Here is a 25256-nt window from a genome sequence, read left to right on the forward strand (position 1 = left end):
GAACGGGTTCAAATGAGGGTTGAAGAGCCATAAGAAACATGATGACACGTTGACGATCTCGATAGGTGGTAAACTTTGTAGCATCAGTAGCACACGACCAAGTAGGTTCAGAAAGAGATAGTTGATCCCAAATAGCATGTATTTCAGAGACAAAGGTACTGATAGATTGACCAGGCTGTTGAGTTTTGCTGTGAAGATTGGTCAGAAGTTGATATTGATGGGCGAGATCAGTAGTGGTGTAACGGTGCTTTAAGAAATCCTAGATGGATTTTGCAGAATTAAACCGGCCAAATTCAATACTAATGGATGAAATACAGGTGTTGCGAAACCAAGTAATAATTTGATGATTTTTGTTATCCCATTCTTCAAGACGATCACCATATTTTTCTTTTGTTTCTGTTTCGACTTGCACTGGCTCAAAGAGATCATCGGTAATAATGCGCCATAGCTTCTTACCTTTAAGAAAACTAGACATAGCTTGAGACCAAAGAATGTAATTTGAGCAACCCTCCAAGGTTGTGCCAATAGGATGAGAAATTTCAGACCGGTCCATAACTTGAAAATATATGAGACTGTGTACCTGGTGAATAGTTTTGATTACTGCCCCAAGAGCTCTGACTACAGCCCCTAAAATAAGTTTGATTTAGGTCCAATAGCTCAATTGCCCCCATAAACATAATATATTATAAATATATATAATATTTATGGAGAGAGATTTAGGATTTTGTTTTTCTGGGGGAGATAAAATATATATAATATATTTTAGGTGAAGATATTATATATATATATATATATATATATATATTATGGATATATATAATATTATATATTCTGGGTAAGGTAAAAGATAAAGATATAATATATAATATATTATATATATATATATATATATATATATAATATATAAATATATATAGAGAGAGAGAGAACACAACGACGGCAGAGGAACACGGTAGAGAAATATATACAGAGGAACATGGCTGAAGCCAGCGACGGCAGAGGGGCAGCGGCAGAACACGGCTGAACGCTGCGGAACACGGCTGAAGTCAGTGATACCGGCTGAGATCCATTCGGTGACGGCGAAAGAATCCGGCTGAGATCGTGAACCCGAATTGGAACAGCGGCGGACCGAATTGGAGCAGCGGCTGAGATCGCGAACCTGAACTGGAACAGCGGCTGAGATCGCGAACCCGAACTGGAATAACCGGCGATGAAAAACTGAAAGATATGGGTGTTGATGTAGGTAATCGGTTTTGTATAAATTGTTGCAGAGAGAGTGGCAGAGAGGAAGAACTTCTGAAATATATGGGTTTTGTAGATTTTGTAGTTTGCAGTTGCAGAGAGCAGCGCCGGCGGTGAGGTTAGGTGGTGTTGTTCAGATTAAAAATATATATATAAAGATAAAAAAAAAAGATAATAATAATTCATGGCTCTGATACCATGTTAATTATCAGAAATAGAGAGATAAAGAGAGAGCCAGAGATATATGAAATGTAGATATTCTGTATATTGAAGTGTTTGTAATACATGTACAAGGAGAGATATATATAGGCTAGAGATCACCAACGGCTATACAACAATTATAGTAATTATCTAGACTAAGGCTATAATAATGCAATTATGGTAGTAATATAAACAACGGCTATATTCTAATTATGTTAACAAGGGCAATATAGAAAACACACTTGACCACTCCCATTTGTTTTTTGGTTGTCTATTTTTGAAGCAGGTTTGGTCTATTTGGTCTAGACTAGGGGGGTTCTAACCTTAGTGGTAACAAGTTTGTGAGTATGTTGGGGAAGCTCTCTCTCTCTGCTGTTGTGTATTATGTTTGGTTGGAGAGAAATGCCAGGATATATAAAAACCAGGATAAAGATGTGCAGTCCCTTCTCAAGTTGAACAATTCTTTTCAATGGGTGCTGCTCGCACGCTTTGCGCACACTCACTCCCATTTCTACTTTATGTGATTTATAGTTTGTCGATTTCCTGCTCCCGCTCTTGAATTCACTCTTGCTCCGTTCTGTGTGACTTAGGACTCCCTTCAGCTTGAAAATTACTACTCAATTAGACTTGGATTGATTGGTTGTCAAAATGTTAAGACGACTCCTACAAGGTTTAAACTCGAGCGGCAACTTCCTTCTTAGTTTGAGGTTTTGTTTATCTATGCAGCACTAGGGCTTCCTCCTTGGGACATGGGTGAATGATGTTGAGACATGGTATTCTTGCTATATACCAGGATTGTATTTTAAACTTTATGATGCTCAATCACTTATTTTTTGGGCTGTCAAATTTCATCTGGCTCTTGGTGTATGATCATCTGTGTACCTTGATCTGCTTGAACTTATTTTATTACTGTTAAAACAATTTATATGATATTCATAGATGTGGTGGTTTGGGAATAGTTGTATAAAAAATTGTTTAATTACTTTATGTTGCCAAATAATCCAAAAGCACTCCATCTAAGAGCAAAATAATTATTTCTGTATTTTTTTAAAAAAAATTTCTTCTAGCACTAAAAGTTTTTCTAAATTACAGTATCTAAATACCAACCCATAAGCTAAATGGAAGTGATGGTTTATGCATTAGTTTATCTTCTATGTAAAAGCAAATGCATAAGTTTTGCCCATCGGACTTCTTATACAGTGTTGCTTTGCATAAGTTCACATTAATAATGCATGTTCACAAGCTTTTTAATGCTTGATGTCTTCCTCTTCCTCCCATACACACACACATACACAGACACAAACAATGGGTTGGTTAAACACTCAAAAGGATTAATTGATGCGTTTTTCACACTCATGGTTTTCGCAGTATGACAGGAAAATATCAGTCAAAACTATAAGTTTGTGGTGGTAACATAGAGACAATAAGGTGAAGCACCAATAGCATTTTGACGCGTCCATGACAATAAGGTGAAGTACTGATAGAATTTTGACGCGTCCATGACAATAAGGTAAAGCACTCATAGAATTTTGACGCGTCCACGACAATTAGGTGAAGCACTGATAGAATTTTGACGCGTCCATGACAATAAGGTGAAGTACTGATAGAATTTTGACATGTCCACGACAATTAGGTGAATCACTGATAGAATTTTGACACGTCCATGACAATAAGGTGAAGTGCTGATAGAATTTTGACGCGTCCATGACAATAAGGTGAAGTATGGATAGAATTTTGACATGTCCATGACAATAAGGTGAAGCACTAATAGAATTTTGACGCGTCCATGAAAATAAGGTGAAAGACTAATAGAATTTTGACATGTTCATGACAACAAGGTGAAGTACTAATAGAATTTTGACGTGTCCATGACAATAAGGTGAAGCACTAATAGAATTTTGACATGTCCGTGACAATAAGCTGAAGCACTAGTAGAATTTTGATATGTAGAATTTTGACGCGTACATGACAATAAGGTGAAGTAAAAGAAGGATGTGTAAGCCACTTCAGTTCGGAAGTATAAACTGATATGTTCCTGTTGTAAAGCACAAAGAGCCCAAAGGGCTGTATCACTTTATAATATATTCTCTCTTGATCTTTGTATACAATGATCACCTCTATTTATAGGTGAAAGAATAGAGGTGATAAATACGAAAAATACATTAATGAAAGATTCCTAAAATCAATATCATAAATCACTCCAATCAATATTCTATTATAGGCTAAAATCTCTCATATGATATTCTCATATCAAATATTCTGTCAAGGTGTAATTTAGATTCCTATAATAATATATTCCAAATATAACATCTTCTAACACTCTCCTCAAGCTGAAGGGTGTATAAAAATAACACTCAGCTTGCATATATCATGAAACAGATAATTTTCTAACGATTTGGAAAAAGACAATAAAACTGCTAGAGATACGGTGAATGCAAAGAACAATGCTACCGAACACACCGGCAGCCCAAATAAGTCCACATAGCACCGAACACATGACAAAAGTGATGAACAATGCTACCGAACACACTGGCAGCCCAAACAAGTAAATAAAAATTGTCGGAGACACGACAAAGGCGAAAACATTACTGCCGAACAAACTGGCAGCCCAAAAAAGGCACAAATAGTACCGAAAAACCCTTAGCAGCATTTCAAATGCTAAGGGAATACCCCAAAATAGGGGTCCGAACCTAGGAAGAAAATTAGGCTCTGATACCATGTTGTGAAGCACAGAGAGTCAGATGGCTCCATCACTTTATAATATATTCTATTTATAGGTGAAAGAATAGAGGTGATAAATATGGAAAATACATTAATGGAAGATTCCTAAAATCAATACCATAAATCACTCCAATCAATATACTATCCCATGCTAAAATCTCTCTTATGATATTCTCATATCAAATATTCTGTCAAGGTGTAATTTAAGGATTTCTATAATAATATATTCCAAATATAACATCTTCTAACAGTTCCACTCTTACCTTAGGTTCAATTTTTCTTGATATAGTTTCAACAACTGAGGAGCTTCCTCATAACAGGTCACAAATTTCTTGAGGAATAAACTCTCTGTGGACTCCAACAATGTCTTTGTTCTAATGGGTTCCTTAATAATATTTTATATATTATTGTATCTAAAAAATATGAAGAAGAAAATATTTTTCAAGAGGGAAACATTGACTAACTAATAAAAATAACTTAAAATTATATTTAATCACAATGACTCCTTTTATAGAAAAATAATTTTTTATTTGGTATTTAACATTTTTTGTTGAATTGTACCGACTTTTTCTAATGACTCCTTTGTTGATATTTATATTAATCTTGTTATTTACCTGGTGATCATTTAGTCTCAATTATTGTATTAAAAATATTTTTCTTTGTTGATACTCAGACACATCTGCCTTCACTGAAGCTTAAACCTCTTACTTTGCTTTGAAAATGTTAGACAACTGATATTTTACTATTTTATTGGACGTGTCTTTTTTGTGAAAGGTTATGTTATTTACATGACCTTTGTGTCCATGTGTTATTTAGGAATAAACTTATTAATAACAGTAATGTAATTTAAAAATCTATTTAATTACTTTTTATGTTAATATTAAATTAATAAAAATGTATACAAATAGAAAATAATTTTATTAGAATTAATTTAGATTAACGAAATAGACTATTAGGGCTAGTTTGGTGTGGTGGAATGAAATAAAAGAAAATTGAATGAAATAGTTTTTCTCCATTCTCGTGTTTGGTGCTAATTTTAAAATTTGAATCATCATTCCCCACTATTCTTGGAAAATGATCATTCTATCAAAATCATTCCACCTTCCAATAAAAGGAATGACCATTCCATTCTCTTCTCATTTCATTCCCACCTCCATTCTCATTTCATTCCATTTCAATTCATTCCACCACACCAAACTGGCCCTTAAAGTATGAGAAGTGGTTGCATTAAGAAGATGGCTTTTAAAAGGGTTGTTTGTCGTTAAGATTAATGTAACTCATTAAGTAGTTTAGTTTTTCTTTCATATAATGTTCTTAAGGCAACTGTGGTAGAGTAGACGTGAAAGAAGAAGTCGTCACCATTTGCTTTTTATTGTTCAGATATATTGGGAAAATAGGAACAAAAATTGAAACTGCTTTATTTTTTTTATAATTTTTAAAATAAAAAAATTGTATAAATATTTTTTATAACCAAAAACTGCGTATATGTTTTTAAAAACCGAAACGTCTACAATATTTAAATTGAGCATATAACTGTTTTATTTTTTTATAATTTTTAAAATAAAATTGACAACGTAATGAGAAAATTGTATAAATATTTTTTATAACCAAAAATTGCATATACGTTTTTAAAAACCGAAACTTTTATAATATTTAAAACGAGCATATTAATAATATCAAAAAATGTATACAAAAAATAGAAATAGAATACATTTTTATAGGCTAAATAGATATGCAACCAAACGACTCCTAAATGAGAAGTGGCATAGAGACTTTAATTATATTAGAGAGTTAATTTAGTATAATTAGAGAGCTATTTTATTTTTAATCGATAATTGCCATAACTCCAAAAGAAACAAAGAAAAATATAAGGCCTGCTTGGTTTGTATAAAAAATTCTGCTTGATTCAATTTTTTGAAAACTCAGTTATAAAAATACTTGTTTTCACAGAACTGTCTTTTGTAGTTCTCTAAAACAGTTTTTTGTTCTCTGAATTCTGGAGAACTGTTTCAGACTTGTAAACCAAACAAACCCAAAGCAACTCTTTAGAAATAAGATTTTCCAAATAAAAGTCACTTGGTCGAATGATTGTTACCACTTTTTGGAAACGAGAAAAGTTGTTTAAAAACATTTTTTTATTTAAATTATGATTTAAATATGCATTACACGTGACTAAAAATTCATTAATTTAGAAAGAGGGAAGTTAGCTAAGGATTCAGTCTTGAATACGAACGATGAATAATAGGTGTTGGAAGTAGGATAGCAAAATAGAATACAGACCAAAAGAAAAAACTGCTAATCCCCGGCCTAACCATGTAAATCGGCATGTTTCGTTTCCTTCACTTGGAATCTCCTTTCGAATTACTTTTTGGTTTTTCAAGCAATTTGAAAAGAGGGAATCTGGTGGACATGGTTATGTAGTTTTTCTTGCCTTTGTAATAAGGGAGAATTTATCCCACAAAGAATTTGGATGGGAGAGTGATTGGGTATAAATGGGTTGGGTGTTAACCCCACCAAATAGTTTTGAATTTTGGGTCGGATCGCGAAGCACCCATCTATTTCAATTGGTATCAGAACTAGACCTAATCTTTGATCTGTTCATGTAGTAGATATATCACATCTCCAGATTTAATTAAAGGCAGATTTTTTGTAAGGACACTAATATACAAGTTGAGTCTTTTTTTGACAATGAGACCCTCTTGTCAGAAATTTGATCCAAATAGTTCCTTAAAAAATGTCAAAATTGTCCTTTAATTTTTTTATCAATTTAAATCGTAAAATGCCCTAAGTATACCCTCATTACACCTCACCACTCCTCTCTCTAATCTCATTACCCTCATTATACCACCGCCACCAACACAATTGTCGGCCCACCGCCACCGCCACCGCCATAAGCATCCGTTCACTACCACCACCAAACTTATGGCCTCTAAAACCTAACCTAACAAACTCACCACCAAACACCATTACCTTCAAACACCCAAATCTTCAACATATATATATATATATATATATATATATATATATATAAATTAATATACCTCCAAGTGCGAGATCCGATTCGATGCATCCTAATGTGTTCCAAATGTTTTCAATTATGTAACCACTCGCAATAGGACGAATCATTGTAGAATAGATATATATAGAGGGTGTCAAACCACAAGCACTGCGTAGTTTATGGCCGTCAAGTCAAGATTACTTCCGGTTTTAATTTTGAAATGTTGAGTTTGTTTGATTGTTTTCAACTTGAAGAAACTGAGATTAAGTGCTCAACATAGAATTGAATTCCAAGTAAAGGACATAGTAGAGATAGAAGCTAGGGAATTGACTTCACTACAAACCTCATTACCATGGCCATTTATATCTAACAAGGGGAAAATTAACTTTTGCATAACTTTGATTCGTGTGACTACAAGCTCACAACGAAATCATCAAGAAAATAACTGCACACACAATCTAAGGCCAAGTATGACCCATCTTTCGTAGGCACGGGCCGGTTACCTAACTATGTTACTCTAAGATGTAGAATGGTCCATCTTTCCAAGGCATGGCCTATCAAAACCCAAGCACTGAATGTCATAAAAACCATTGTGCAACTTCCATTCTCATTGTTACTATAGGAATGGTTTAAAGTTCAAATCTAGACAGAATTTATTCCAAGACAAGAAACATACATCATCAAGAATGAATATTAACATTAAGATTAATTACAAGAGTTCTACAAATGTAATCCTCAAAGCTACATAACTTGTTACACAAAACAGAAATTTCCCCAAAGTATAGATACAAATTAAGCCATAGTTACTTGGAATGGGCTACATCAGCCCCCCAGGGGAAGAATTAGCTGCTCATAGGCAAGGTGGAAGCCTCCATTGGAGCTAAAATCCTATTCTTCCCGAGCTCCATCTATGCCCTTGTCTTCTACTCCCAATCTTTCTCTCTCTAGCTATCTAAGACCAAGATCTAGAATAGTCCATGATTTTTTTATTTAAGAGAATATATTCTCCCCTATTGTAGCTACCTCATATCAGAATTATGGGCTCCCAATTCGTGTCCCTTCATCTGCAGACAAGAAGACAAGATTCCCCCAAAACATAGGCTAAAAGTGACTTTTTAAAGTCAACAAACCTGGTAGTCAGAAGCAGGTCCGAGCGCTCGTAGGTAGGGGTCCGAGCACTCGGTATTAGAAGTTGGCCGCTGGAGTGCAATTTGGAGCGCTCGACTGGGAATAGGGTGTTCGGGGGTTGTCATGCTACCGCTCGAAGGGCATCCTCCTAGTGCTCGGAGCTTGTCAGGATGCTGGTCTTTGCGCGCGCGGGGAAAGGGCTGCGGTGCCCTTTGAGCACTCGGATGGCTTGGCCCGAGCGCTCATAGCTGCCTTGGGCCTTGCCTTCTCCTTTTGCCCTGGATGCTTCTCGGCTTGGCTTTCGGTCCCCGTTTGAGTTGTATTCTCCTCAATAGTGTGCTCGGGGCCTGGCATACCCTTGAGTCATCATCTGAACTTGGTCCGAATGTCCGGTTGCTTTCCCGAATTCATCATTAGAGTTCTACATTCCATTGAAATGGCTATCTTTTATAGGAAACGCCGGAAAACACAAGAGACAAGAAAAACACATAATATCTACACAATGGATAAAATAAGAACTTAACAAATGCGATTAAAGGGGATTGAATGTGCAACATTCGATGCTTATAACAACCCCCAAATATACACGTTGTTAGTCCCTTATCAATACAAGGCAAAATTAAAATGATATTACAGTGAAGAAGTCCTCTTTCGTGGGAATGACGATTGCATTTAGTGTATGTAACAAGCCTTTTGAACCCCTAGGCATCCCTAGTGGACGAGCACAAGTCTCGTGAGGGTTTAACAGAAATGGTACCCACAAACACTAGCAAAAATGGTGCATGAAGATGCACCAAGCTCATTCATTATCATGGAACATCGGAAACATTGAATACGGAATCAAGATGAAAACTACATGAAGTATGTAAAACATTGATATTCAAGCGCACTTCTTAACTTCTAAATTCCACAAATCATCTTAATAGTCCCCGCGCACAACTTAAACATCATATCCAAATAGTCATCAACTCTAGTTTCCTTAAAAGTGAACCCCCTCCCAACTATGCGACTTAACCTTCCCTTCCGGTCACACAAATGCACAATCCTTCCACTCATTAATGTTTCTTTTAATTTCGAATGACTAAGACACGAATTTATTCAAATAATTTTTTTTTTGAAAGACAGTGCAATATCTAAGTCCATTAAGCTTTCTAGTTAGCTCGTGTAACAAACATTTGGTCAATGACTCCCAAACCAATTGGTCTTAGGACATTAGGTGTAGAGACACCTCATATGACTTGGTCTTAGGGCATTTGGAGTAGAGACACCCCAAATGACTTAATAACTTGAGCTAACCAGGTTTCAAACTCTAATAAGCCTTTTTGCAAGATTCTTTATTTAGAACTCTTCACTTTTGGCACGAACAATCACTGCTTACTGAGGTAAGAGGTCCGGTTACTTGGTGAAAAGTTGTTATTTATTTTTTTTTTAAAAATATTATTTATTTATTTTTCACGGCAAAGAGATCTAATCATTGGGTTCATCAACTCATTTCGGACAATTACATCATGCAAAGAAAGTTGGGGTGCATGCCTCACAAGTAAAGTGCCGGTGTGCTCATGTGAAATGTGTAGTACCCTAGAGATTGACGACTATAAAAGAGACAATGTAAGCTATAATGTGGACCACTTGAGTCAAAATGTAGTTCTCAAAAAATTTAATCACCCAAAGATGGCACTACAAAACATACATGTATTAAGCCATTGATCTAATCTTCAACAAGTTCCAAGTATGAATTCATTGTTCCCTTTTCTTTTTTCTTTTTTCTTTTTTTTTTCATTTTTTCTTTAACATGGAATACCAATAATATCAACAAACAAAGGTAATAACTACACCCCAAACTTGAATAAAACATTGTCCTCAATGTGAGAAGACGTGAACATGAATGGAAAGCCATAAGGGAGAAGTTAGAACAATATTACTAAGGCAAAAGTGGCAAGGGCAAAAGAGTCAATAGCCGACGTTGACACCAAAGCCCTCCCAACTTGAAGGAGAAGACCTGTCAAGACAATGCTACCACACATCCACCAAAGTAGATGGCGTAAAAGGGAACATAGAAAATTTATAAAAAAAAAAAAAAAAGCATGGGAATTTTATCCAAAATGAAAGGCATAAAGCATACAATGATGAAATATGTCCAAAACCAATCATCTTATCAAATCTGGAATAAACTCCCAAAAACAAGTGACATGGTGCAAACGAAAATAAACGAGAGCTGAAAAATATGGAAATATGAATCAAAATATGAGGTTTTGTTTGTCTATGCAGCACTAGGGCTTCCTCCTTGGGACATGGGTGAATGATGTTGATATATGGTATTCTTGCTATATACCATGAATGTATTTTAAGCTTTATGCTCAATCACTTATTTTTGGGCTGTCAAATTTCATCTGACTCTTGGTGTTTGATCATCTGTGTACCTTGATCTGCTTGAACTTATTTTATTACTGTGTTAAACAATTAATATGATATTCACATATGTGGTGGTTGGGGAATAGTTGTATTAAAAATTGTTTATTACTTTATGTTGCCAAACAATCCACAAGCACTCCCATCTAAGAGCAAAATAAAAAATAAAAAAAAAAAAAAAATCTTCTAGCACTAAAAGTTATTGTAAAATATAGTTTCTAAATACCAACCCATAAGCTAAATGGAAGTGCCGGCTTATGCATTTGTTTTTCTTCTATGTAAAAGCAAACGCAAAAGTTTTGCCCATCGGACTTGTATAGTGTTGCTTTGCATAGGTTCACGTTAATAATGCATGTTCACAAGCTTTTTGATGCTTGATGTCTCCCTCTCCCTCTCCCTCTCTCTCTCTCTCTCACACACACACACACAAACAATGGGTTGGTTGAACACTCGAAAGGATTGATTGAGGTGTTTTTCACACTCATGGTTTTTGTTGTATGACAGGAGAATAACAGTCAAAACTATAAGTTTGTGGTGGTAACACAGAGACAATAAGGTGAAGCACCAATAGCATTTTGACGCGTCCATGACAATAAGGTGAAGCACTAATAGCATTTTGACGCGTCCATGACAATAAGGTGAAGTACTGATAGAATTTTGATGCGTCCATGACAATAAGGTGAAGTACTAATAGAATTTTGACATGTCCATGACAATAAGGTAAAGCACTAATAGAATTTTGCCGCGTCCATGAGAATAAGGTGATTTAGTAATAGAATTTTGACGCATCCATGACAATAAGGTGAAGTACTAATAGAATTTGACATGTCCATGACAATAAGGTAAAGCACTAATAGAATTTTGACGCGTACATGACAATAAGGTGAAGCACTAATAGCATTTTGCCTCAATTCTGCATTTACAGACGAAGATGAAAATAAATTCAGTGGTACCATCAGGTACAATCCTCGTGGATTTTGTACTATGACAGGAAAACCACTGTGAAATCGAACTGTATTGTCATGCATGTCTAGAGGCCAATTTTTTTTTTTACCCTGGCAAACAAAGAGAACAGTAGAACACTAACAATGAACTGTACCAGTCCAAAGAAGCAAGATAAACAACATCCACAGGTAAATTATCAAGAACTACATCAGAATCCAAACAACAGTGGGAGAGTGATGTACAAGCGTGAGACACTTTCGACCATTTCTAATGTCAAAAAGAATGTGAGAGATCTCAATGGGCCAGCCATGTCTAGAGGCCAATTAACATGAAGAATAGCTGTGTGCAGATTATGAAATCCCACAGCATTTGCTTAGGGAATTGGAACAAAATGCTATATTGAAGTAGAACTGAATTAAATTAGCAATCTTCCAGTAACATACTGGAATTTAGTTAATGTATTATGCTTCAAATGAAAGATTAAGAAGATATTGCTAGTCAGAGTTGCACAAAAATTAATAAATCATCATGCTAAATGTGTGCTTGATTAATGAATGATGTATTAGTGCTGCACAAAATCTCTAAGTATTTTGTAACAAAATCAAATAAATACTTGCCAAAGAAATTGAATTAAGATCATAAAATTCAAATTAAGAAAAAAAGGTGTTCATAAAGACCTAATTTGAAAAGGTGGTGATGTAAGAGCAGAGGGTGGAAATGAGAGCAAGTAAAAGAACTGTGGATGTGTAAGCCACTTCAGTTCGGAAGTATAAACTGATATGTTCCACTCTTACCTTAGGTCCAATTTTCCTTGATATAGTTTCAACAACTGAGGAGCTTCCTCATAACAGGTTACAAACGTCTTGAGGAACAAACTCTCTCTGGACCTCAACAATGTCCGTTGACTAACGGGTTCCTTAATCAAACCTTTCGACAACAGAACTTGAAGTACCGAACACCTGGGAATTATCCTCTTACCCAAGCTCAGTGACAGTAATTCCGGATGATGGGCAATTTGGGAAGGATTCCAACCCATCGTGTTGACAAAAAAATTCAACACCGCCATTATCTTCTCCTCGGATGTCGTCATACACCACGGATATTTTGTAAAAGCCAACATTGTTTCTTCCTCAGACCAACCCCACTTCTCATAAACCTCCATCTTCCTTTTCAATGTTGCTTTGCTCATCCACTTCAATGCCTGAACCGCTATAGCAAACTGTAATTTCGAAGGGTTGAAACCCATTTTCTTAACATCCTCCACTACCTCATTTAATCTATCAGGGTTTAAGTTGAGTAAACTACCACGAGCAGTAATTAGGTACACAATGTTCGAATCTGGCACGCCATGTTGTCTCAAAATTTCAATGTTGGAGAATGTAGTAGCACTGCGATAGCCCTTTATAATCATAGGAAATCGTTTAACGGCCGTGATAAACTTATCATCTGGATGAAGTAAATTTATGAACAAAGTTAAAGATGGGATGATATGGTTCTCCAAGCTCCGGTGCAATATAAATGGGTGATTGGATACCATCTTCGCGAGCTCAGTTCTGCAAAGGCCAGTAGAGTAAAAGAACTGGAATTTGGGCAAAAGGGTTTTATTGGGATCCGATAAGAGAAGTTTTGGGCTTTTCCTCATGATATCTGAGATCTGGGTTTTGCTGAATCCGTGGTTCTTGAAAAAATTGAGAACACAATCTGGGTTGTCTACGGTTTTAAAATTGATTTTCTTGGAAGCTGAAATAGCAGTTTTTGGACTCAACCCACATGAATTGATGAGGTAATTGACTGTAAATGAGTGTTGATTTGTGGAAGTAGAGATGGATTTGAGAGACGAAGACAGTTGATGGGTTTGAAGGGCATACAACTTTTGTATTGTTGAACGTAAAAGAGAAGAGCATCTAAAATGACCTAGTGTTTTACTGTAAATATAAATCATTGGAGTTGAAAGGTTATAGACACTGTTATGAGAAACTCACCCGATCCTTAATCTCTTCGATGCTCTTGGACCACCATAGACGATCCCCTTCTTCTCTAGGGTCGTGATGACGATGAGCTCGTTTTGGCAAGCTTATAAGACACAGGAGCTGATCTCATGTTACTTATGAAAGTGCCTAGGGCAAAACGACGCCGTTTGTACTGGTATTTCAAATAGAGATATATATATATATATACAGCCAAACGACTCCTAATGAGAGGTATGACTTGAATTAAACTTGAGAGTTAATTTATTTTTGATCGATAATTGTCCATAACCAAAGAAAAATATAAGCAACTCTTTAGAAATAAGAAGTTCCAAATAAAGGCCACTTCCCAATGATTGTTACAACTTTTTGGAAACGAGAAAAGTTAATTAAAAATATATTTTATTTAAGTTATTATTTAAATATGCATTGCACGTGACTAAGAATTCATTAATTTAGAAAGAGGGAAGTTAGCTAGGGATTCAGTTTTGAACACCAACTATGAATAATAGGCATAGGAAGTAGGATAACAAAAAAGAATGGCAAAAGTGCAAAATATCCCGTGATGTTTACTCAATGGAGTAAAATCCTTCCTTGAAGTAAAAAGTGAGCAACTCAATTATAGTAGTTTTGAAATGGACCATATTGCCCCCCTGCAGACGCCGGATTCCTCTTTCCGGTGAGCAAGTGATGCATGTGATTAATTACTTTATTAGAATGCCAAAACTACCCCCTCCATGATGACCATTACGCCCTTCAATGTTGTTTATAAATGTTTGGCCCCTCCCCCTACCAAACCCATTTCAACCCCATTTATTCTCTCTGCTCTCTCTCTCTACCCTCGTTCTCTTAGGTCAGTATATTTATTTGTATTGCTATATATATATATATATATATATATATATATATTTGTATTGCTATATATATATATATATATGTATATATTGACATATAGTATTTTATATAGTGTATGACATGTGCATGCTATTATCATATATCTTTATTATTATTATTTTTTTCTTTCTCTATTGTTGTTGTAGGAATATGGAGCCCTCAATGACATCAAGAAACTCTGTTAATGTATCACATCATGGTAGATACAATAATTTGCATTGCTATTGCGGATTGAAATCGCCTTTGAGAACAACAACAACACATGAAAATCTAGGGCGCAAATTTTATGGATATGGAAGTTATCCTATGAGATGTTGTGGATTTTTGATATGGATTGATCCCCAACATAATGAAGTTCAAAGAGAACTTCATTGGAACCGTATGGAGAGAGAGATGGCAATGCAGACCATTTCAACTTTGAGAGCTAGAGTTGCTATGAGAAATGCTGAGTTGGAACCTTTGCACAATAATGACAGTATCAACTATGTTGGCGCACAACTTGTAGCAACTATGACGACTATGATGGTGGAACAAGTTACATTGTTGTATTCATGTTTTTTTTTTTTCATGTGTTGTTGTAATGTTGACTGTGTGGTTATTTAAACCAGTGTAATGGTAAATTAATGTAATGGAAGTACCTATTTCTTACCTATCATAAGATTGTGCATGTATACATAAAACAAACTTGGATTGTAAGTAAAAACATAAAAATAATGCACTAAAAACCTAATAGCATAGCATTATAACCAAATAATCATAAAAAACAGAAACTACCATTACACCATAATCATTATAGTCCTTTAATAGCAACATAAAATATTATTACACCATAATCATTATAACTCTGCGATCCTGACAACAGACACAGTTATATACCAAGTGTCACTTCATCAAAACATAAACTGCCATTAGACCATAACATTATCACCCTTCAACAGCAACATAATATCCATATTTAGCAACCAACAACCAAGTTCAACAAGTCCTTACACCAAACATGTGTAAAGAGATATTTAAAGACAAAAAATAGTTGATATTGTCTAAACATTTCAACAAAACCCGAAAAATAGGAAATACCAAAAAACAAAAGCTGTTTCCTGCAATCTGTTGTTGTCTAAATGCAGTTTACCTCTTTCTGTTCCTTTTCTTACACCAAAAAATAAAATATGTTGCAATCTGTTGTTGTCTAAAATGATGGGTCCACTGTATTGGGCCTGCAATAAAGAATAATATTTTTTTAAAAAACTATTATTCAAGTGACAACATAATTAAAATGCTCTATTTCAGAACTACTATGACTAATACACTATATTTTATAATTGGGGCCTCACAATCATTAGCCAATAATATTTTATACCTTGAGGATGAACCCTGACTACTCCATTAAACATTCAAATCCACAGAAGAAGACTGAGATAAGTTGTTCAACATATTTCCATACCTTGATGGTATGGAAATCACCTATGGTAGATAAAAAAATACAATGTCATTAGCATGTTGTTTAAATAACTCATAATTTAAGAATAAATACATGGGCATTAGCATTAGCATTGTGCATACCTCTTGTAGTTGTCTTTCATTACTTCCACCTTCTCTTCCTTTTCCTCTTATATCACTGCCAACAACTTTTCCTCGTTTAGCTCCAACAACATCTCCTTTTGCAACAGCACTGGCAGTATCTCCTCTTGTAGCAGCACTGGCAGTATCTCCTCTTATAGCACTGCCAACAACCCTTCCTCTTATAGCACTGCCACCTCTTCCTCTTGCAACACTTCCATCATTTCTTCCACTAGCAGCCCCAAGTTCAACTCTTTCTGTAGTACTATTTGCAGTCCCATCAATGTCTGGCAATACACCTGGTATACCAAAAGTAAGAGGCAATCTAGGTCTACCTCATTTACCTTTGTAAGTACGAATGTTGTGCCTTGTTTCCCCACACTTAGTACATCTAATATGTAGCCCTTTTCTGCTAAGTACATTATATTACTAACCTCATCAACTGCCTTCGTCCTTGCTTTTTTAGGCCTGCCAGTTATAGGCTTAACAATGGGTGGGTGTATGGGATCAGTGCCAACTTCACGTTGTAAGTGTCTAAGGGGCATAGGAAATAAGATAGGGTTATATGACCTTAAATAGGTCTCCCTATGATAGCAGTTGTCAACAAATAGCTCAGGCTGCCCCCTTTCTAAAATAATACATGCAATTGCATGATTGCATGGTTTCCCACTTACATCCTATTCCCTACAACTACTAGTTCTATTTTCCAAATCCACACACTCATTCATCCCTTTGTAGTGAACCTCAAATATATAAGCACCTGATTTTTTTGTACTACAATGTCTTGAGTCATCCATCATCTTCTCCAAAATTTCTGTTATACTAGGGCACAACAAGCCACTCTTCGTCTGAATCCACTCTCTTTTTTTTATTGGAAACGATGCATCACATAACCACGAATCCACTCCAACATTGTAATTAAAGGCTTATCCCTAGCGTCACCAATGTTATCATTCCATGTTTCACAAATGTTGTTAACAAGCAAGTTACATTTGGAATTATCATTGAATTTTGACCTCGACCATAACCTAGTAGGCACCTTTGCAAGCCATTCATACGCATCCTTATCAATCTTCTTTATGATCTACATATGATATTCAAATTCATCAGTAGTCAGTGCCCTAGCTGCTTCCCACATCTCATTTCTCAACTCTACCCCCTTAAACTTCTTCTTGAAATTATCATATATGTACTTCACATAATATCTATGGTCAATCCCATGCAAAGTGTCTTCAAATACCTCTACTAAACCCTATGAAACAAACATTCAAATAAATAAGTGTTAAACAAACATTAAATGAAATATAAAATTATTTTTAACTAATATTTAGTATCTGTATTATTTAAAATTTATACCTTTTGTCTATCGGACATAAATGTAAATCATTGTAATGGACCCAATGCCCTCTTAGCTGTTCCATAAACCATTTCCAAGACTCTTTGGTTTCAGTTCTAACCACAACAATGACAATAGGGAAAAGGCCATTGTCTCCATCCCTACCAATTGCACTTAATAATTAACCTTTGTAGGGAGCCATCAATAAATAAATATATGTTAAACCAACTTGAAACATAAATATTAAAATTTTAATTACACTATAATAAATGAGAACTTTTATGCATAAAATATCATTTTACCTTCAAGAAACAACCATCCACTCCAATGAATGGCCTGCACCCTCCCAAGAAGCCAGTTTTCATTACTTTAAAGCATATGAATAACCCCTCAAATCTTGCAGGGTCATCAAGTGTAGGTCTGTTGACAGTGGTCACTGCAATGCTACTAGGGTTAGTGGTTTGAATCAAGTGGCAATAGTCTCTAGCTCTTTTGAATTGCATCACATGGTCCCCATTAATTTGTGCAGTTGCCTTTCTCTTTCTATACACCTTGTACTTGGAAACAATCACATTCAAGTCTCTTAATACTGCTTTCTTCATTGCACTAGTCTTCCATTTTGGTTCATCTCTTAAGGCCTCCATGTATGTGTTTGCCAAGAAACCTGATGATGCTTGCCTATTAATTTTGTTATAAGTGTAGTTATGAATATATCCGAATGTCTTGATTTGAAAACTGCCATCTTCAAAATTAATGGATGCATGAATTCTCCAGCCACACTCAACAGCACATTTAACAGTGACTCTATCTTTCTCATTCCTTACAAATCTGAAGTCATACTTCTCACTTACAGCATGAGCCCTTAGTGCTTTCCTAAAGGCTGCTGCCTGTACCTCAAACTGCACCTCATGATTACCATCATCATGAGCCTCAGCATTTGCCATATCAAGATTAACATCATCATCACCATCAGTATCCAAGTCATTACTGCCATCTACCACGTCGGTCTCAATGTCACTACTTCTATTTGCCACATTATGTTCCATCTCAGTATTGTCATTGGCCACATCAGTTTCAATCTCACTAATTCCATTTGCCACATCATGCTACATCTCAGTATTATCATTTGCCACATCATCATTAACCACTGGTAGGTCAATATTACCATTTGCAACCTCATATGCCCAATCTAAGATTTCATCTTCTCACTCTGCATGATCCTCTTCCTCATTCACAGTGTCCATATCTTCAATAAATGTAGTGTTGGGGGAAACTATCAATATTTTAATTAGACTGTATTGCCTATGACAGTTGCTCATAGCCAATATATCTTCATCTCCAACTGTCAGTCTTAGTCCTTCATCAGTAGGGACCATTGGATTCCTAAAATATACTTCACTATTTTTGTCAAACCCAAACTCCTTTAGTTTTTTAGTCATATTAAAATAACTCAAGTAGTCCAAATCTACACCCTCAACCAAAGTTACACTGCCACCTGTATATGTCTTAAGAGGTGTAGTCTCAAAATACCCTCCATAGTGCACTTCCAGTGTAACTAACCTGGCCATTATCTGTTGACCAGAACTAATTTACAAGATTAAACAATAATATTATATTAGTATACAATAAACAACACAACATGCCAAGGAATAACAATCTTGAAAAAAAAAAAAAAAAACCCATAGGGAACAACATTCAGAAAAGCACAACACATATACATATACAATAAGCACAAAAACACAAGAAAAAGATAGACACAGTGGGGTCAACATACTTTAATGAAGAAAAAGTAATTTTTATGACCATACCAAACTCTTAAAAGCCAACACAACATGCAAATGCAGTGTTTATGGGTACAGAAATTGACTAATGTATACAAAAAAACACACTGGCATCACAAGTTCTCAATTATTGTGGTCACAAAGCACGAAAAAAATTTAATATTATTTCACAAACCCTAGAAATTGGAATCGAAGTTACTATGTTGAACCCTACCAACAACCACACCACAAAATAGGTACCTTTACATGCAAAAATCATAATTATTGTACTGACATAGTCCAAAAATATATGAAACCCTATAAATCGAAAAATATGTCAACATTCACATCTAAATTTGAACAATCAATAATATACATACAGGCACGTATATTCAAACTCACATAAAAAAAAAAAAAAAAAAAAAAAAAAAAAAAAAAAAAAAACAAGGTTTGTTACAGAAATCACTTACGATTTTGCTCTTTACTTCAACTTCAGAGTTCTTCAAGAAAAGATTTTGATTACAACCCAATATTCCTTCAATATTCAACACAAACCACCGTATAACCCTAGAAATCAAAGATCAGTGACGCAAACCTTAGAAATCTAAGATCAGTGACGCAAACCCTAATCGTCCCTCATCGCTTTCTAACCGCGTATGCAAATGGAATGAGGAACACTTAACCAAATCTCGTCAAGCAAGACTTTACAACTACTCAGGGTATAAATGACATTTTGCATTTTTATGTTTTTTTATTTTTCTAAAATAATAATTATACGGGGCATATATGTAATTGCACTTATATATATATCACCGAAAAGAGGAATTTGGCATCTGTAGGGGGGCAATATGCTCCATTTCAGAACTATTATGACTGAGTTGCTCACTTTTTTTACTTCAGGGGGGTATTTTGCTCGATTAAGTAAACATCAGGGGGGTATTTTGCACTTTTGCCAAAAAGAATACAGGCTAAAAGAAAAAACAGCTAATCCACAACCTAACCATGTAAATCGGTATGTTTCGGTTGCTTTGTGAGATGCATATTTTAGGGAGATATATATTTTGGGGAGATTGTAAAAAATATATATTTTGTATATTGACTAATTTCGTTGTCAAAACAAGTCCGATCAAGTTGTAAAATTTCGGTTCAAAATTTTAAGGTTGAAGATCGCATGCGGATTTGAAGATGTTCAAGTGTTCATGGTTTACTACACTCTGGGATGATGAGAACAATGTTTTAGAAAGGTATGTGAGAGAGTGAGAACACTTAGGGAATTTTAGAAGTTTTAAATGTTTAGGAAATTTACATTCTGTCTAGTTGGTACTTGTAGCCAAATCTAATATTGGTAGGAAATTTACATTCTGTCAATTTGGTACGAGGAGCCTAATGAAGGATTCACTTTTGTCCATAGGGAACAGTAGCCAAATTTGGTACGGGTAGCCAATTGTTCAAAAAGTATGTCGGAATTCTTTCTGACCTTCTTGAATGGATATCAGGTACTGGTACAAGACTGCTGAGCATGTTTAGAAACTTTAGTTTCTTTATCCGTTTTGATTCCTTTTTGGACTAAACTTCCTTTCAAGTCCTATGCACGAAATTTTCTATATTTTCAGAGGGATTAGAACATTCTAAATTCTATATAAACCCTGATAGTCATATTGATTTATTCATAGCTTTTGCATATAAAATTCAAATCTAATTAAAAACCTTCTTTAAGAGATATTTTTATTCAAAAAATCAATCTGATTTTTCTGATTTTATTTTTGAGAGTACACACATAAACAAAAGAGTGATTTAGTAGTGTTGTTCTCTATCTCATCAGAATTGAAACATAATTGAAGATTAAGAAATTTCAAAAAGCAGAATTTATTCATTCTTCATCAAATTCAGATCTTGAATAAAAGGGGTGAAATGATCACACTTTGAAGGGGTCAAAGCATTCGTGGAGTGTTATTTAATCTACCTGCAACTCTTTTATAGAGATCAAAAGTAAGCCTGAGGTACAGAGTTGTTGGACGGGAAAGTCGCAAAGTCAGGGATTGTCAGTGATTGGTTTTTGGTAGAACGATAGGGTGTGAGTCTAAGTCAAAGTTCGGTATACTTTGCTTCAAATATAGTGGATCGTTTTTCTCTGGATTGCACAATCCAACGAGGTTTATCCCGCAACAATTGATTTATTCTACCAATTGGGGTTTCCTCGCTAAAAATCTTGGTGTTATCTCTCAAATTTTATTTACTTTACTTGCACTTTATTTTTGCTTTGTGGTTTGATTTTAGTTTTATTTCGGTAAAATTATAATAAATAAAAATTGGATAAAGGAACAAGTTAAATCTATTCACCATCCTTCTAGATTAATTATCCATATTATATTCCACAACCATTCCATTGTGCACAAACTTAACATGCTTCACTTGGAATCTCCTTTTAAATTACATTTTTTATTTTTTAAGCAATTTGAAAAACGGGAATCTGATAGACATGGTTCTTTAGTTCTTCTAGAGAGTTTGTCCCATACTAGATCTAGATGGGAGAGTAATTTGATATAAATGGGTTGGATGTTAGCTCCACCTAATAGTTTAGGATTTTGGATCGGATTGCGAAGCACCCACCCATTTCACCTTCCTTCATGTCGTAGACACTCATATACAAGCCTTTAAAAAATGTAAGGGTAAACTACAGAAGCACCCTGAGGTTTGCCAAAAGGACACGCATATATAAGTTGCCTATTTTTTTGGAAAATGACACCATTTGAAGGTTCAAAAGTGGACAAAGGCACCCCATACAGCCATCTGGGATAGGAAATTAACCAACTTACCCTTTGACTATTTAGTGGACTTTTTAACTTTACAAGTTAATAAATTAGACCAATCTACCCCTCATGAACAATTTATGCATAAAAAAGAATATCATTGCCGGCGTCGGATTTCGCTTCAATAATCCGTAAACTGTGATACCCCTCGACTCTGAACACGGGTTGATTGGGTTCGCGCACGAGACTAAGAATGATATCAAACAATTAATATTTTAATTTGAACACAGAATACAAAAAGATAAATAAATAAAGAATTAATATTGTTGAAAGGAAAACTAACAAATAAATAAATAATCTCCTCTAAATATAATCCATTAATCCTCAAAGACGAATACAAATCTCCATAGAATAAATCTCCAAAAGAATAAAACTCGGAAATCCTCATACATGGACCCCTAATCCCATAACTGAAAAATAAATAAATGTCTAATAACTGAAATAACTAATCCGAAAATAGAATCCTACGTCGATGACACCAAAAGAGTGATGATGTCAAGTCTCTAATATGCACGAACAACTGCTAATCCTGCTACTAACAAGGACCTAAAAAATATAACAATGGTAGGTCAAAACCCACAACAAGTCTAATAAGTGCTGAAATATGCACATTTCAATTAATCTTGGGTATAATAGAACCTTTATCTATCTTTACTTTCTCGCTTTAGTCTTATTTTGTTTTATTTCCAATTTCAAGTTCATAAGGTTGAAAAGAGCTTAATCTGATGTCTTAAAGCCTTGGGAAAGTCAACCAAAGTTTTGGCAGGAATCCGAAGCAATAAGGAGGCTGAGCTGAAAAATTAAGATTTCTGATTGATCGAGCAAGATCTTTGATCGATCGAGCCTTTGTCCTTATCGGAAATAAATATCTTCAATGTTAGAAATATAAAAGAGAGAAATTGTATATTGTATTGATGTGTATGAGAGATGTATTGAAATGTATACAAAAGGGGTTTATATAGAAGAGGTTATGTATGATGAACAAGTAAACCATATATGTATATGGTAACCATATATATGGTAAAAGTAATGTTATATATGGTAATGATATATTATTTAATATATTATAACAATACATGGTAATAATATATTATAAAATATATTCTAACAGCCCCCCTCAAAGTTAAGGTGGGTTATATGAAGCCATTTTGAGTTTGAAAACAATTCTTTCACCCTGATGTAGCTGACGTGACACCGATAGTAACGTAGTTGATGACATTGCAACTGAAGTGACAGGTAACTTGGCACTACTGTTGGCACCTCTGTTGTGTGGCAACTGACGTGGCACAACTATTGGCACCGTTGCAGAATATGTCTAATGTTGCACCAATGCTGACATGTCAGGTGACGTAAGGTGGATCTGTGAAGATCTTGGAGGTAGGTGCAGAGCGTGAATAGGTTGAGGTTGTCATCCCTGATGATAACTATAATACAAAGTTCTCTCTTTTGTTTTTAACATGGTATCAGAGGCTTTCTATCTTTAGTAAACTATCTACTAGTTTATCGTAGTCACCGCTGGGGATGACACCAATAGCCCCATCCCCGGCGGTGGCGGTCAACCAGCAAATCATACTTGTAAACTCACGCTTCCGCACTCCAAACCGCGCCACCATGCGCCTCAAGTGGTAATCCCACTCTTTCATGCGCCTTCACGGGCACCAACGGTAATCCCACACCTCAATGTATTAGGTCAGCACAGCCGCATCAGATCCACGCCGTACCACGTGTCAAGTCGCGTCAGATCCACGCCGCGCCACGTGTCAGGCCATATCATCCTGCCATGTCAGCATCACCGCCCCAACACTGCCACGTCGCGCCACATGTCAGGCCACATCATCCTGTCAGGTCAGCACTGCCATGTCATCATCTTCTTCAGAAGACCTTACAATTGCAGTCCATCACTTCACATGATCAGATTGCTGATGTTTTCACCAAATCGCTTCCGCCATACCACTTTTAAGATCTCATTTCTAAACTCAAGATGGTTTCATTCAATCCACCTTGATTTTGAGGGGCTGTTAGAATATATTGTAGAATATATTATTACTATATTGTATAATATATTCTAACCTTATATAGGATTACCATATATATGATTCTAACAGTGTATAGGATTACAACATATATACTTACCATATACATATAGGGTTTACTTGTTCATCACACATAACTCCTCCTATATAAACCCCTCTTGTATACATTTCAATACACATCTCATACATCAATATCAATATACAATACAGAGTCCTCTCTTTTGTATTTAACATTCAACAACCTCGATCGATTGAGCCAAGGCTTCAATCGATCGAGCGGGCCTGACAGCTGTGAAAAATTAGAATTTAAGCCTTGATTAAAGGGGGCTCGAGGTGCAATCAAGGAGGTTTCCTTGTGTACGTGGTCTAACCATTTTGGAATCATAAGAGTCACCTATAAATAGAAGATTAAGCCCATTTTGCAAAAGGTTTAGACATTGGGAATTTTAGAGGCTAAAGAGAATTATAAATCGACTCTCTTTCTCAAGGGTTTCTCTCAAGGAAGAAGAAGAAGAAGAAAAAGAAGATGATGATGAACCCAAGTTTGGAGATGGATTATGAGACCGCCATGATGACATCTACCTTCTCCATGAATGGCTAGTTCTTCACTTAAGGCTTGAATGAGCCCTAAGCTTGTGTAATTAAATCTTTTGTCTTTCAATTTTGGGGATTATGAATTGTAATTAGTAATTGGTCTTATGAATTCAAACTTGGTTGTACCAAGATTTATATTGTTAATTCTTCCAACTAATTCTCTATTTTGATTACATGTTGTCTTATGTGTGATTAATTGAGGGTTAATCTCTACATTGAGTACTATTTGTAATTGTGCTTAGTGATGGCCATGCATGGTTTCTATTGGATACAATTACTTTTAGTTTGATGAATTATGCTTAATTTTGATGGGTTGTGCTACACCTTAGAGTAATTGTAATTAAGTAAACAATTCATTCTTGATTTTGATAATTCATGCTTATTCATTGCAATTTGTATTATCTTCTTGAATATTGATGTGTATTTGTAGCCATATTTCTGTTACAATGTGTTTTCCCCATTAATTTAAGGCATTTGGTATAATTGCATTAGTTTAGTGGTGTAATCCATGCCTTAAGTCTCTCTCCTTATTACCTTAATCCAAGTTTACTTTAGCTTTATTTCATTTACGTGATCTATATAGAAAAATCATCATTAGTATAATCAAACCAATCACTATCTTTTCAATCTCACGCTCATTGATGTTAAGTTAAATTCCAAG

The 25256-nt window shown here is 35.2% G+C and overlaps 1 protein-coding gene across 2 annotated transcripts; it reads right to left on the reverse strand.

Annotated features, from left to right (window-relative positions):
- Positions 1 to 7780: 7780 nt before the first annotated feature.
- LOC132295235 (uncharacterized) lies at positions 7781 to 13706 on the reverse strand. 2 transcript variants are annotated; one of them, XM_059793413.1, is made up of 2 exons: positions 12439 to 13706; positions 7781 to 8734 (listed from the first exon to the last, which is right to left on the reverse strand). In XM_059793413.1, exons 1-2 carry the CDS (start codon positions 13584 to 13586, stop codon positions 8731 to 8733), a joined length of 1152 nt encoding a protein of 383 aa, XP_059649396.1. In that variant the 5' UTR covers positions 13587 to 13706; the 3' UTR covers positions 7781 to 8730. The 2 variants fall into 2 exon arrangements, with proteins under 2 accessions (XP_059649396.1, XP_059649395.1); XM_059793412.1 differs by having other exon boundaries at positions 7783 to 8711.
- Between the last annotated feature and the right edge of the window lie 11550 nt (positions 13707 to 25256).

This window comes from Cornus florida, unplaced genomic scaffold, assembly GCF_030987335.1.
Source record: "Cornus florida cultivar Cherokee Brave unplaced genomic scaffold, ASM3098733v1 CherokeeBrave_3.0.0_Hap2_Chr02, whole genome shotgun sequence".
NCBI lineage: Eukaryota > Viridiplantae > Streptophyta > Magnoliopsida > Cornales > Cornaceae > Cornus > Cornus florida.